Genomic DNA, 14,292 nt, shown 5'->3' with positions numbered 1-14,292 from the left:
TCCTGTACCCAAACTCCCTCCCTCTTAGTTAACTGGGATGTTTCACTTACTGGCACCCTCCATTCCCCCAACATGCTGGATAAAACAGTTTTTACTATATATTTACATACAAGATAAACACTCTACTACCTTTGTCTGCATGGTTGCTGGACTTCAGTATTAGGGTTTCCCTCTCCTAGATGCTGAGTCTTATGAAGGCAACTTGTGGTGTTTCTTCCCTGGTTCTTGGGAAGACAACTGCTGCCAGGAGTCAGCCAACATAGCAGGAGTGCACATAAACAAAGCAGCTATTCTGAGTGGGAAGACTCCAAGTGTGAACACAGAGCTGCCTCCATCAGTAGAAATGTAAGTCTGGCCACGCTGTCATTTTTGGTCACTGATTTCAAGTCCCTACAAATCCCTGTTGTACAACTCCCTGAGACACTCAAGCAACTGAAGTGCAGGTCACTTACTGCTATTGGCTTTTTGCAGGAATGATGGAGGTAAAGCCCGGTAACTGAGGCATGCTCTAGCCCCACTACCAGAACCTAACAAAAGGAACTGGAATGTGAAACACCACTGTAGAAGAAAACAATATTAAAAACTACCTAACACCAAAACTATGGCTAAATGAGTATCAACTATGTACAAAATAGATACATTTTGAAAACTGTGTGAAGGCAAGACTAGACAACATGACAGCCGTCACAGGTGGTAAGAAGGAACTGAAGGAGGCTGGGGCGGCTCGGCCTTGTATACCATCATGAGGCCACGGAGTGAGCACGTGCTGCCTCGACTAGCACTGCTGAGGAGAAATCCTCCAAGAACTGGGCACTGGGCACACAGGCACGTGAGGTGAAATGGATGTGTGCAATCGCACGAAGAAGAATTGATGCATTTGGCTGAAGAGATCCTTTGTTCTCTACTGTATTTCAATGTAGACGTTAACCCACTAGTTACCATTGCTAATCCAATTGTATGCAAATAATATGGCATGATTCCCAGTATAAAAATCCCATAAAAGTTTTAGTTGAACTCAGATGACTGCAGTTATAGGAATATTTTCATTACAACTGCATACAACAAATATTATAAAAGAACGATCTTAGCTACAAATTCAGAGGATTCAAAGGTTTTTGTCCCTACTAATAAAATAAGGTTCTTTATGTAATAAATACACTTGGTTCTTTTAAAGCTATAACATGACATTGTTGGGTTCAAAGATGCATTGGTTAAAAGTAATTAGTGTGACAAAGATTTCATATACAGTATTTGTAAAGGATTTGAGTATGCTATCTGGAGTATTAAAGATTGCCATTTTAAATTCTGTTTTATATTAGTAGCTTTATTACTCATTAAAGATTCAACTGAAAATGTTAATGATGATTACACCAAACACTAATAAATTGAAGCCTTAGGTTACACTTTGCATTTTTGAAGATATAAATGCCATTGCTTAATAATTAGGCATATTTTTCACTATTGATTCATTATTTCTGATCATTAGCTTAATTAATTTAAAGCTTTCATTTATATGTTTTATATGCAATCAGTTTTCAACTTTGTTTTTCAGTTCCTTGTTTGAGGGCATTAACTATTATAAAAATAATCAAAGCAGGGGATTCTTTACTTTGGAACAGTACAATACATATTAACTCTTGTAGCGGGGTGAGCACCTCGCTTTGGAGAAAAAGGGGTTAAAACCAGCTCTGGGAAAGGGTTACCCTGAGGAGCCAATCAGGCAAAGGCAAGTAGCAGGCAATCTGGGCCCAGTAGGGCTGGTATAAAGAGGGCTGTGAGCTAGGAGGCAGGCTGTCTCACTCCAGCCTTGAAGTGGGAAGGACCTGGCTGCCTGGGAGCACAGGGTACCTTCAAAAGAGCAGTGCTGGGGTAGGGGCAGGCTAAGCTGGGGAGCTCAGGCCTGGCAACCTCCCAGGCTGAGGCCTGACAGGAAGGCCTAAGGAGGTACTGGGGCTGCAGGGAAAGGCAGCAGGTCCAACCCCTAACAAATGATAATTGCCCATTCCAGACTGCAGTTTGCCCCTAAGTAAAGGGGCTAGATGAAGACCAGCAATGGGTCACTAAAGCGAGGTGGGCTCAGGGGACTGGGGTTCCCTGGGTGAGGGGCAGTACCCCAAGGTAAGGGGACTGTGATCCGGGAAGGATGTGGGGCCTACACATGGTGGCGATAAAGGGACTGCAGAGGGGCAGGTAACAGAGGGCGAGACACCGGCCTATAGAGGGCACACAAGGGCTGAGAGAGTTAATTCCCAGGATAGCCAGCAGGAGGCGCTGCTGTGGTGAGTCAGCGCTCTGCTACACCTCCACAGACTAACACAAATCACATCCTAGTCCTGCAGTGGTAATACAGGAAAAGGCTCCAATTGCAGGATTAGGCCAGGCCTCTTAACTATTATTTTTTGTGAGAATGCAGATTAAAGAAAACAGTGTGGATTATTATATTTAAAAAAGAAAAAGCCTTGTTTTTTGCCTTCACTGTTGGTGTGTCCTTTCAACAATGGTTCATTTCTATATTTGACAAATGTTTCTTTCAGTCTAGTTTAGTTACTTTAAGCTGGACATTTAATTCTTGTTTGTGTGGCTTTGCATTACAATGGCATACACCACAATTGAGGTGCTGTAATGAAATATTGGAATTCTTTTAAATTCACTGAGAGCATCATGGAGCCAGGTCACATATACACTTGTTGTTTAGATGAATGCCGAGAGAACAATAGAGGAAACCAGGGTCTGCTGTCTAGGCATGTAGCAACATTAGTAATTACTTCCTCTTCTCAGGTTTCAGAGTAGCAGCCGTGTTAGTCTGTATTCGCAAAAAGAAAAGGAGTACTTGTGGCACCTTAGAGACTAACAAATTTATTAGAGCATAAGCTTTCGTGAGCTACAGCTCACTTCATCGGATGCATTTGGTGGAAAAAACCACCATTTTTCCACCAAATGCATCCGATGAAGTGAGCTGTAGCTCACGAAAGCTTATGCTCTAATAAATTTGTTAGTCTCTAAGGTGCCACAAGTACTCCTTTTCTTTTCCCTCTTCTCAGTCTCATTAGGGGCTTCTGTGGGAGCAGAGATGTAAAGCAAATGAATTTCAATGAGCTGCTTGCTGTTTTACCTACCACCTCAGAAGCACTGGGGAGGGGTGTTACCTAGGGCCACACAACTTTGTTATTGTCCTCTGTCTCCTTTCCCCATACAGGCTCATTGTGAAATATTGCCACAGAGGTACAGGTAAGTCCAGTCATTTCCATAATAACGTTAAAACAAAAACCCCAAAACTAACCTACAAAAGTCTTGATTTTATACCATAGAAGTTTTAAATAAAAATCTTTTTACCTATGAATTTCAAGAGCAATATTCATTTTCATGCCCAGTTTGTGATAAAGACTATGTGGCTTCTTCTTATTCCCATACCATTTGAAGAGATTACATTTAACACTTGTGCCTTCTTGTATTGCAGAATGCACCTTGCTAGCATTAGGGAAATGAGCATATTTCCCCCCAACTATATTTGGCATCAGTGTTAAAATGCAAAGGCAATAAACCCTCCCTGAACTTAGCACATGATTATGTATTTTAAAATGATGACAAGATAGAATACTTGGAGCCACCTAGAAGATCTACAGCAAATTGACAGATATACACATATTACCTCTGCTGGAGACAATAGACATGGTCACTTCAAATATACAAAGTTTTTGGTATTTCTATTTGTGTACACACACACACACACACACACACACACTATTTTGTTGATGTTTTTATTTGTTCTATTTTCAACTGTCAACACAGTAAAGAAATTTGTCAAGTTTTTTTAATGTTGTACTGACATTGTCTGAAATTTTACCAGATATATCTCATACTAGATACATACTTTCTTCCTTTGCTTTTGCATCCTCAGAGAGAACAATACACAAATGTTAGAAATAATTTTCACTCAGGCTTCTTTTTTTTAAATCATACATAATTCCTGTGCTCTCAGACATTTGGGGCTACATTCTATGCTGCGGTAAATGGGGTAGTATATCAGAGAGCTGATTAGAGTTAGGATTCTCTGACTCATTCCACCCTAGCATAGGTTAATACAGCCTGGGAGTTCCTCTAGCCCATGCCAGCAGGCAGTAGTCTCCAAGAGACTGTCTACCAACTTGAGATGTCTGAAGTGATCTCCTGCCATGCACTCTCCCTGCCCCAATATAGCCCTATACTAGAGATGGAGGCAAGGTGACACAGGAGGCTAGTATGCCAATTCTACACTTACTGGGGAGTCAGGACTTGATCCCTCAAAGGGAATACCAAGCATAATAGATTCTTCTCTCTGTGCTGTCTGGACAGTGCAATGGGTGCAGAGCAGGGCTGGGAATCTATGTACAGGTTCTTAAAGAAGCAGAAAACCAAACTAGTAGCATACATGAGGTTAAATGACTGTGTAGCTATAGCTAATGGTTATTTAAGTTTCTTATTGTCAGAAATAACTGTTTAATTAAACCTGAAAAAGAGTAATACTGGGCCAAATTCTGTTCTCATTTGATATTCCCCATTCAAGTCAATGGGTACTGCACTAATGTAACAAAGCAGCATTTGACTTGTGGTATACAATTTCTTTCTTCTTCTTACCCTAACCCCTCAACTACCACCCTCCACTCCCATTGTTGTTTCTAACTCCAGAACAGCAGCAACCTCTGGATACTTAGCTTTCTAGCACAGAGGTAACCTTTTTTCCTTATTAAAGGAATTTAACTGTTTTGGAATTTGTGAAATGAACTGAGTTGACATTCCTGGAGACTGAGGTTCTCTATCCATGTGCTAATAAGCGAAGAGGCCATCTCCATAGCCATTTAATCCTTGCCTCTCTTTAAGACTCCCATTAAAAATGCCAGTGTTATGATTATGTTTTGTTTGTGTAGTGGGGAGCTAGCCACAAAGCACTGTACTGACATCACTAAAGTTATATCAGCTGTCTTCACATTCCACCTGAGCAACCAACATGCAAAGCAGCATCTGAAAGCCATCTTCTGCAACATAAAACTCAGGCACAAGGATTTCCTGAAATATCTTGGAATGGTTCTGGATTGCAGCATCCGATATGGCCAACATCTGATGAAGACCACTGCTATGATAAAGACTAGGAACAATATAATCCACAAATGAGCTGTGACCAGTTGGGAAACAGACATTCTCATCTTATGGATAGCCTCTTTGGCTCTCATTTTCTCACCAGCTGAATATTGTGCAACAATATGGGCAGGTAACACAAACAAAACTTGTCGATGTGCAATTGAACACTCAAATTGTTTCAGGAGTGCTGAAGTCAACATCAAGTCTGGTTTCCTTCCTTATTTATGCATATATTATCACCATCACTCTGAAGAGAAGCAGCAGGAATACAAACATAGATTTGCCCATCTATGAAGATCTCCAAACTCCCCTCCAACCCAACATGGTGCCTTAAGTTTAGGAGCTCTTTCTGGTTAATGGCCAAAGCTCTTAAAATCTTGGGAGTCTCACCAAAAGACAAATGGTGGAAGTTGTGTAAAGATAACAGAATCAAGATCTGATTATGGTCCTACAGACCAACCACCTGGCTTCACCATCCAATGTAAGATATGGATCACAGTGAACCATATCAGAACCTCATATGGGCGTTGCAATTACCTACTATAAAAATGTAAAAAGGAAGCATAGCCTGGGATGTGAATGTGGAGAACACATCCAAACCATAGACCAACTAATGAACTGCAGCCCTCTAAAATCCTTCTGTAGGAGGGATAGTTTTGATTCATTCCACCAGAAGCCATCGAGTGAATGACAAATTTGGACATTGACCTTTAAGGTTGCTTTTACAGTTGCCATATGAAAGAAAGCTAGAGTTATTTCATGCTGGCCACTGGACAACAATCAAATAGTAAAATCTTTTGATCACTGCCAGTCCAAGGGTGGATTTGAATGGTTGATCAAAAGATGAAAGGCTCAACATCTCATTGCTCATTTCTAAACCACCTGTCTCCTAGAACTTTTTAATTAGGCTATAGGAGTGTTTAAAAAATAGATGATTACTGGACTGCTTATTCAAAGAAAGCCAAACCCTTAAAAAAAGGCTTTTGGATGCCCTCAATCCTTAATCTGGAGAATTGTGTACTCTTTCAATAATTTACTTTATCTTGTCTTGAAAATTTATCATTCAAACAATATTTTTAAAATATGTATCTAAGCGTGCATTGACGGGACCTACTAAAATTTGAAGAATAAAAATGCGTGAGACATCTTGTTTTAGCATACAGATAATCATCTCTCCTTAAGGACAATTGTTTCTCTGACATTTACTTACTGCTTGAATTGACCCCCATTTGACTTATTGATGTTTGTCCCTCTTGAACTTATATTCATATAACTGAAAAACTGTTTAAATGCCAATCAATTTCAAATGAATAATTACATTTACAAACAGCATCATATGATTAAGGTTTTTACTTTACCTACTATATGCATTTCTGAGATCTGGAAAACAAAGTAACTGCAGTAATCCCACATCAGCTACTGGAGTACAAACTTTCTGTGTCTGAGTGTTATCTGTTTGGCTTGTTGATGAGGCAATTATTAACTTAAAAATATAGTATAAAGATGTTTATCATATTTTTAAAACAAACTATTTGACACTGCAAATACTGCAGACATATCCTCTCTAATAACAGAAAAAATAAAACAGTATCCAAAAATAAATGAATCCTTGCAAGTAATCAAGAATAACTACATTTTGAGGAGACTAATACCTCATTTAAAGGCCACAAAAGAATAACCACAGAGCTCACTTTTGCAGGACAATGGCTTTACATAAGTGCCACTTATGCAGGAATGAAATCAAGGTAATTTTGGCATCAATATGGTGATATTCTGTCCATAAGAATGAGTTGTGTTTGAACAACTCCAGCCTATACTGCATAAGTCTCTATCTAACACAATAGCTTCTTGAAAAGAAAGGGAGTACTTGTGGCACCTTAGAGACTAACAAATTTATTAGAGCATAAGCTTTCGTGAGCTACAGTTCACTTCTTTCGTGAACTACAGCTCATTTCATCAGATGAAGTGAGCTGTAGCTCACGAAAGCTTATGCTCTAATAAATTTGTTAGTCTCTAAGGTGCCACAAATATTCCTTTTCTTTTTGCGAGTACAGGCTAACACGGCTGCTGCTCTGAAACCTGTCAATAGCTTCTTGATCCACCTTACTTTCTAAATGCACAGGTACTGAGAAAAAAAGAGGATTGTTCAGTTAGCATTAAAATTCTTATATCTTGTACAAAAAGCTGTGCACAATAATTAATAAATGTAAAAAAAAAACTTACCACAAGTCTCTTACATGGTTGAAAAGGTCACAGAATTTTTTCCTCCCGATATACGAGGTCTACGCAATATGTCATGAGGGGCTGGCTAAAACATGCTCAGATGCCTATCATCTAGGTCACATACACTTTCATGATCATGGCTTGAATTTAAAAGGGAACTGAATAGAGAAGTAGGTAATTCACTATCTACCCATACAAGGCAATAGAGCTGAGGATTTTGCCTGAGCTGTGCTGAAAAGTTCATAGATTATAAGGCCAGAAGGGACCACTGTGATCATCCAGTCTGATCGCCTGTATAATACAGGCGATAGGATTTCCCTGAATTAACTCCTGTTATAACTACAGCATATATCTTATAGAAAAAAATTCAGTGTTGATTTTATGAACTTAGTGTAATCATTATGGTGCCAAAATCCATGGGAGAGGTTATGGAACAAAAATATAATAAAATTAGACTGACATTCTAGATGCATTCTGATCACAAGGTTACTGTGCATTAAGAAGAAAACATATTTTTTAAAAAATAATTTAATAAAGGACTGTTTTACTTTAAATGCTGATTTTTTCAATACATTCCTAATAATGCTGTGCAACTGGTTAAAACACATACCTTGTACAGTTAAGTGCACCTGCATTGTTCTCGGAGTGTGTTGGGTCTGCACAGAACAAGTGTATGGACCGTCATCTGTCACATCTACATCCTGTATCTGTAGGCTGTATTCCCTTTTATTTGCTGTTGCAATTGAAACTCGAGGATCTACTGACCACTTATCACCTCCTGCAAAAATAATACTTGACCGGTTCAGCCAGGCACCTTTTGAAGCTCCATCTTCCAAATAACACCTGTGAATTACCAAAGGGAGAAAAAGATTAATAATCAGAATGAAAATAAAGAGAGCTTTGTAAGTTTGTTAGTTATTTGTTTTCACACTAAGAGTGAATATTTCATATAACTACAACTTATTAGACATGGCTTAAAAAGCTGCAAGTAATTTAGAAATTCAGAAACCAAGTTTACTTTGGCTCCAAATACAGAGGAATTTTCCTTATAGCTTGCAATGAAAAGGTTTACACATAGGGAACTTCATTATCATCTCCTCCCTCTCTAAGTCTGCATTTTCGAATTGTTGCTGATGTGTGGCTACTGAGGACTTCAGTAATTTCTGAACTAAACCCCATGACCTTCTGATGACAATAGGCCTAGAACTCAGTTCATTCTGCTCCAGAAATCACAGTTCCCTACCACTTAACTCCCTTAACTATTAGATTATTAAGAAATTTTAGTAATTCAAATTCCATCCAGTAGTGATTGGGATAGAGGTACATGCTATCTAATATGAAAATTACTCTTCTTTTTCTTCCAAAATGAGTTTCTCCTCATTTGGTAAAATATTTGAAAAATTATTTTCCCTTAGCTATTTTTCATGCCATTTCACAAGACTGACAATTAAGTTAAATATTTAACTGTACTATTTCTTTTTATGCTCATCTTATTTATCATTTATAAGTTTTATGTTGTACAGTATTCTCCATTTATGTAAGCATAGCTCCTATTAGATTGCCATTCCTAGACAACAAGCAAATATGAAGTATATTTCAACTACATTAAAATAAATGGAAGTGGATCAGTGGTATGTTAATGATTCAAACTAGTGTAATTAGTTTATAGTACACGACTGTACTTTTGTACAATTATTGTTTATTAAAGAATCAATTACAAAAAAAATAACATGCAATAGGGCATACTAAGCGATTTAATTGGAGCTCTGCAAGTAACTCCCTGCACGTTAAGATGTAGATAATACCCCCAATGAATGTGACAAACTGCTGTCTTTCTAAACTTCATTTTGAAAGTCTTTCTCTACAAATTAAAGACTAATTATTTTAAATGAGTACAAAGCAGAGCTACAGAATGAAAATTTACATTGAAAGTGTTGGACATCATCTTTACACATTACACTAGGGATTTGAACACAGTGCTTGAGATTGCTACAAAATTGCAAGCTGAATGCAACAGGGTACGTTACTGATAACTGTATGAAATTAATCAGTTGAAAAATATTATGAACAATATATATTGCAGAATCTAATTTGCAGTCAGTTTTACCATGTGCAGAATCAGAACTAGTAAAAGCCAAAGTTCAGTGTTAACCGAAAGTCTTTTCTGTATGTATTCCAAAAAAATATAGCCCTCCATGAAGATAATTAAGCCACTGCATTGAATTACTATTGTTAATATATGGCATTACATATTAAAAAAACATTTGTAACATTTCTCTAATATAGTTTTTCATCAAAGTAAATTGCTCATTGTTGCACACTGAGCTAAGAGAAATGACCGCACCACATCTTGAGGGTATTTGGCTGGCTGGCTGAATGAAGGAAATGGCACTTTATAGCTGGGGCGGGAGGGGAGTGAAAACTGTTGCAAAAGGGTCAGTGTGGTTGGTGACTCATCCCTTGGGAATGCAGGGTTTAAAAGGGATAGCCCTGCACCTCAAGCCTCCCTTTTACATTGCGGGGGGGGGGGGAAGGGGAGGTGGTTGGGGACTCTTATGATTGGTATGGCAGGCAGCCAACCCCCACATTCTTATAGCCCATCCTAACCCTCCTATGGGGGGTGGGGGAAATAGATGGTAAGATCCTGGCAATGGATTTGCTGGAGGGACCTGGATGGAAAAAGAGGGGGAGTGGTGGAAGCCCCCCAGGTAATTATGGAATAAACATGGGGTTACCTCCACTGTACACTTTTATCTGCCAGGTAGTGCCAGACATCTAATAATAAAGTTGCGGACTGATTAATCCCATGTCAGCGGCACAGGAGCTAGCAAACAGAGCTCTAAACAGGGGAGTTTGAGTGGGAGTTCTATTGGAGGAGAAGGTAGTTGTACTTGGTTTTGTATTTTTAGTATTTGTGTGTGTGTAGGGGTTTTGTGCTGGGAGAGCAGCTGAGCCCGGCTTAGGGGGTGGGGCTTCTGACTAGGGGTCCTATAAAGTTAGCCAGCCAGTCAGGCAGTGGCACAGGAGCTAGCAAACAGAGCTCTAAACAGGGGAGTTTGACTGGGAGTTTGGATTGTGGTGCTTGTTTGGGGTTTCTTTTGCTGGGGGGGGTGGTCTTTTTGGTGTGTCTTGTGTTTCCCAGATTAACAGGACTTAGATGGGAAGGAGATGACAGATACAGAGGCAGCTGTGGGAATGACTCCTGTAGAGGAAGACACATTGAGGATGACTGGATGTGGAAGCTATGGTATGTACATGATCCTGGAGGGGGGAACCGGTAAGAGTTTTTTCTGCATGAAATGCCGTCTGATAGAGCTGATGAAGGAAAAGATCCGAGGTTTGGAGATGCAGGTGGAAAGTCTGGTTGAGTTTAGGAAGGGGTTTGAGCAGATGATGGAGCAAAGATATGAGGTATCTGAAGGGAAAAGCTCAGACTCACAGATGGAAGCAGGGCTGGGGAATTTTGAGGGGAGACTGGGTGAGGAAAGTGGTCAGTGGAAACATGTGACTAAAAGAACCAGGCAGAGGAAAAGACGGGCTAGTGAAGGAGAAATAGAGCTTAGGAATAGGTTTGCAGAGTTGGAAAATGAAGAAGGGGCTCAGCAGGTACTTGTTGAAGGTGGAAGGGTAAGGAAGAAGAGAAGAGAGGCTAGTCCTATAGGAAAAGCGGAAGAGTCAAGGGAGACTAGACCAAATATGAGCCCCAGGAGGATACAAGATGGGTTGAAGAAGATTATAAGGGAAAATAGGAATGGAAAGAACTTGCAGCCAGAGGGAACAGGGGAGAGACTGGAGAATAGCACCGTCACCAGGAAAAGGCAGGTCTATGTGATCAGGGACTCTTTATTGAGAAGAATAGACAGGCCCGTAACTAGAGCTGATCCTGAGAATAGAAGGGTGTGCTGTCTTCCGGGTGGTAAGATACGGGATGTAGACCTGAGGTTGAAAAGGATCCTAAAGGGAGCGGGAAAGAATCCCCTAATTATCCTTCATGTGGGAACAAATGATACGGCGAGATTCTCGCTGGAAAGTATTAAGGGAGATTATGCTAGGCTGGGGAAGACGCTTAAGGAAATTGAGGCTCAGGTGATCTTTAGAGGGATCCTTCCTCTTCCTAGAGAAGGGCAACAAAGGTATGACAAGATTATGACTGTCAACAGATGGCTTAGGCAGTGGTGCTATAAGGAGGGCTTTGGGATGTATGGCCACTGGGAGGCATTCACGGACAGAGGACAGTTCTCTCGGGATGGACTTCATCAGAGAAGGGAAGGAAATAGACTTCTAGGATCGAGGCTGGTACAACTGATAAAGAGAGCTTTAAACTAGGAATTAGGGGGAGATGGATGGGAGATGTCCAGGAAATCTCTACGCCAGATTTTAGCATTGAGAGGGAAGAAGACAAAGTAAGAAAGGATACAGCCGTGGGTAGGAGAATGTATATAAGGAACGAGGGCGGTGTGGATACTAGTCTAATAGGTTATACTGGCTGTAGAATGACTGTGCCTAATAGGGTACAAAATGTGAGCGAGGCCAAACAGCAAAAATTAAGATGTTTGTACAACAATGCGAGGAGCCTAGGTAACAAAATGGAGGAACTAGAGCTACTGGTGCAGGAAGTGAAACCAGATATTATAGGGATAACAGAAACATGGTGGAATAGTAGTCATGACTGTACTACAGGTTTTGAAGGGTATGTGCTCTTTAGGAAAGACAGAAACAAAGGTAAAGGGGGTGGAGTAGCATTGTATATCAATGATGAGGTAGAATGTAAAGAAATAAGAAGCGATGCAATGGATAAGACAGAATCCGTCTGGGAAAAATTACATTGGGGAAGAAAACTAGTAAAGCCTCTCCTACGATAGTGCTTGGGGTGTGCTATAGACCTCCGGGATCTAATTTTGATATGGATAGAGCCCTTTTTAATGTCTTTAATAAAGTAAATACTAATGGAAACTGCATGATCATGGGAGACTTTAACTTCCCAGATATAGACTGGAGGACCAGTGCTAGTAATAATAATAGGGCTCAGATTTTCCTAGCTGCAATAGCTGATGGATTCCTTCATCAAGTAGTTGCTGAACCGACTAGAGGGGATGCCATTTTAGATTTAATTTTGGTGAGTAGCGAGGACCTCATAGAAGAAATGGTTGTAGGGGACAATCTTGGCTCAAGTGATCATGAGCTAATTCAGTTCAAATTAAATGGAAGGATTAACAAAAATAAATCTGCAACTAGGGTTTTTGATTTCAAAAGGGCTGACTTTCAAAAATTAAGGAAATTAGTTAGGGAAGTGGATTGGACTGAAGAACTTATGGATCTAAAGTTAGAGGAGGCCTGGGATTACTTTAAATCAAAACTGCAGAAGCTATCAGAAGCCTGTATCCCAAGAAAAGGGGAAAAAATTCATAGGAAGGAGTTGTAGATCAAGCTGGATGAGCAAGCATCTTAGAGAGATGCTTAAAAAATCTTAAGAAGAAGCAGAAAGCATACAGGGAGTGGAAGATGGGAGGGATCAGCAAGGAAAGCTACCTAATTGAGGTCAGAACATGTAGGGATAAAGTGAGACAGGCTAAAAGTCGAGTAGAGTTGGACCTTGGAAAGGGAATTAAAACCAATAGTAAAAGGTTCTATAGCCATATAAATAAGAAGAAAACTAAGAAAGAAGAAGTGGGGCCGCTTAACACTGAGGATGGAGTGGAGGTTAAAGATAATCTAGGCATGGCCCAATATCTAAACAAATACTTTGCCTCAGTCTTTAATAAGGCTAAAGAGGATCTTGGGGACAATGGTAGCATGACAAATGGGAATGAGGATATGGAGGTAGATATTACCATATCTGAGGTAGAAGCGAAACTGAAACAGCTTAATGGGACTAAATCGGGGGGCCCAGATAATCTTCATCCAAGAATATTAAAGGAATTGGCACCTGAAATTGCAAGCCCATTAGCAAGAATTTTTAATGAATCTGAAACTCAGGAGTAGTACCGAATGATTGGAGAATTGCTAATATAGTTCCTATTTTTAAGAAAGGGAAAAAAAGTGATCCGGGTAACTACAGGCCAGTCAGTTTGACATCTGTAGTATGCAAGGTCCTGGAAAAAATTTTGAAGGAGAAATTAGTTAAGGACATTGAAGTCAATGGTAAATGGGACAAAATACAACATGGTTTTACAAAAGGTAGATTGTGCCAAACCAACCTAATCTCCTTTTTTGAAAAGGTAACAGATTTTTTAGATAAAGGAAATGCAGTGGATCTAATTTACCTAGATTTCAGTAAGGCATTTGATACAGTGCCACATGGGGAATTATTAGTTAAATTGGAGAAGATGGGGATCAATATGAACATAAAAAGGTGGATAAGGAATTGGTTAAAGGGGAGACTGCAACGGGTCCTACTGAAAGGCGAACTGTCAGGTTGGAGGGAGGTTACCAGTGGAGTTCCTCAGGGATCAGTTTTGGGACCAATCTTATTTAATCTTTTTATTACTGACCTTGGCACAAACAGTGGGAGTGTGCTAATAAAGTTTGCAGATGATAGAAAGCTGGGAGGTATTGCCAATTCGGAGAAGGATCGGGATATTATACAGGAGGATCTGGATTACCTTGTAAACTGGAGTAATAGTAATAGGATGAAATTTAATAGTGAGAAGTGTAAGGTTATGCATTTAGGGATTAATAACAAGAATTTTAGTTATAAGTTGGGGACGCATCAATTAGAAGTAACTGAAGAGGAGAAGGACCTTGGAGTACTGGTTGATCATAGGATGACTATGAGCTGCCAATGTGATATGGCTGTGAAAAAAGCTAATGCAGTTTTGGGATGCATCAGGAGAGGCATTTCCAGTAGGGATAAGGAGGTTTTAGTACCGTTATACAAGGCACTAGTGAGACCTCACCTAGAATACAGTGTGCAGTTCTGGTCTCCCATGTTTAAAAAGGATGAATTCAAACTGG

At 39.8% G+C, this 14,292-nt stretch overlaps 1 protein-coding gene across 4 annotated transcripts in view; it reads right to left on the bottom strand.

Moving 5' to 3' along the window:
• Positions 1-14,292, bottom strand: part of NEGR1 (neuronal growth regulator 1) — a 609,038-nt gene that overhangs the window by 330,114 nt on the left and 264,632 nt on the right. For all 4 annotated transcript variants that reach the window (XM_038413602.2, XM_038413603.2, XM_038413604.2 and 1 more), the window contains exon 2: positions 7,949-8,181. In XM_038413602.2, the coding sequence (XP_038269530.1) occupies positions 7,949-8,181 (233 nt within the window). The remainder of the gene's footprint in view (positions 1-7,948; positions 8,182-14,292) is intronic.

This window comes from Dermochelys coriacea, chromosome 8, assembly GCF_009764565.3.
Source record: "Dermochelys coriacea isolate rDerCor1 chromosome 8, rDerCor1.pri.v4, whole genome shotgun sequence".
In the NCBI taxonomy this organism is placed as follows: domain Eukaryota; kingdom Metazoa; phylum Chordata; order Testudines; family Dermochelyidae; genus Dermochelys; species Dermochelys coriacea.
The sequence above is the reverse complement of the archived record's forward strand: the minus strand, read 5'-3'. Positions and strand labels throughout refer to the sequence as shown.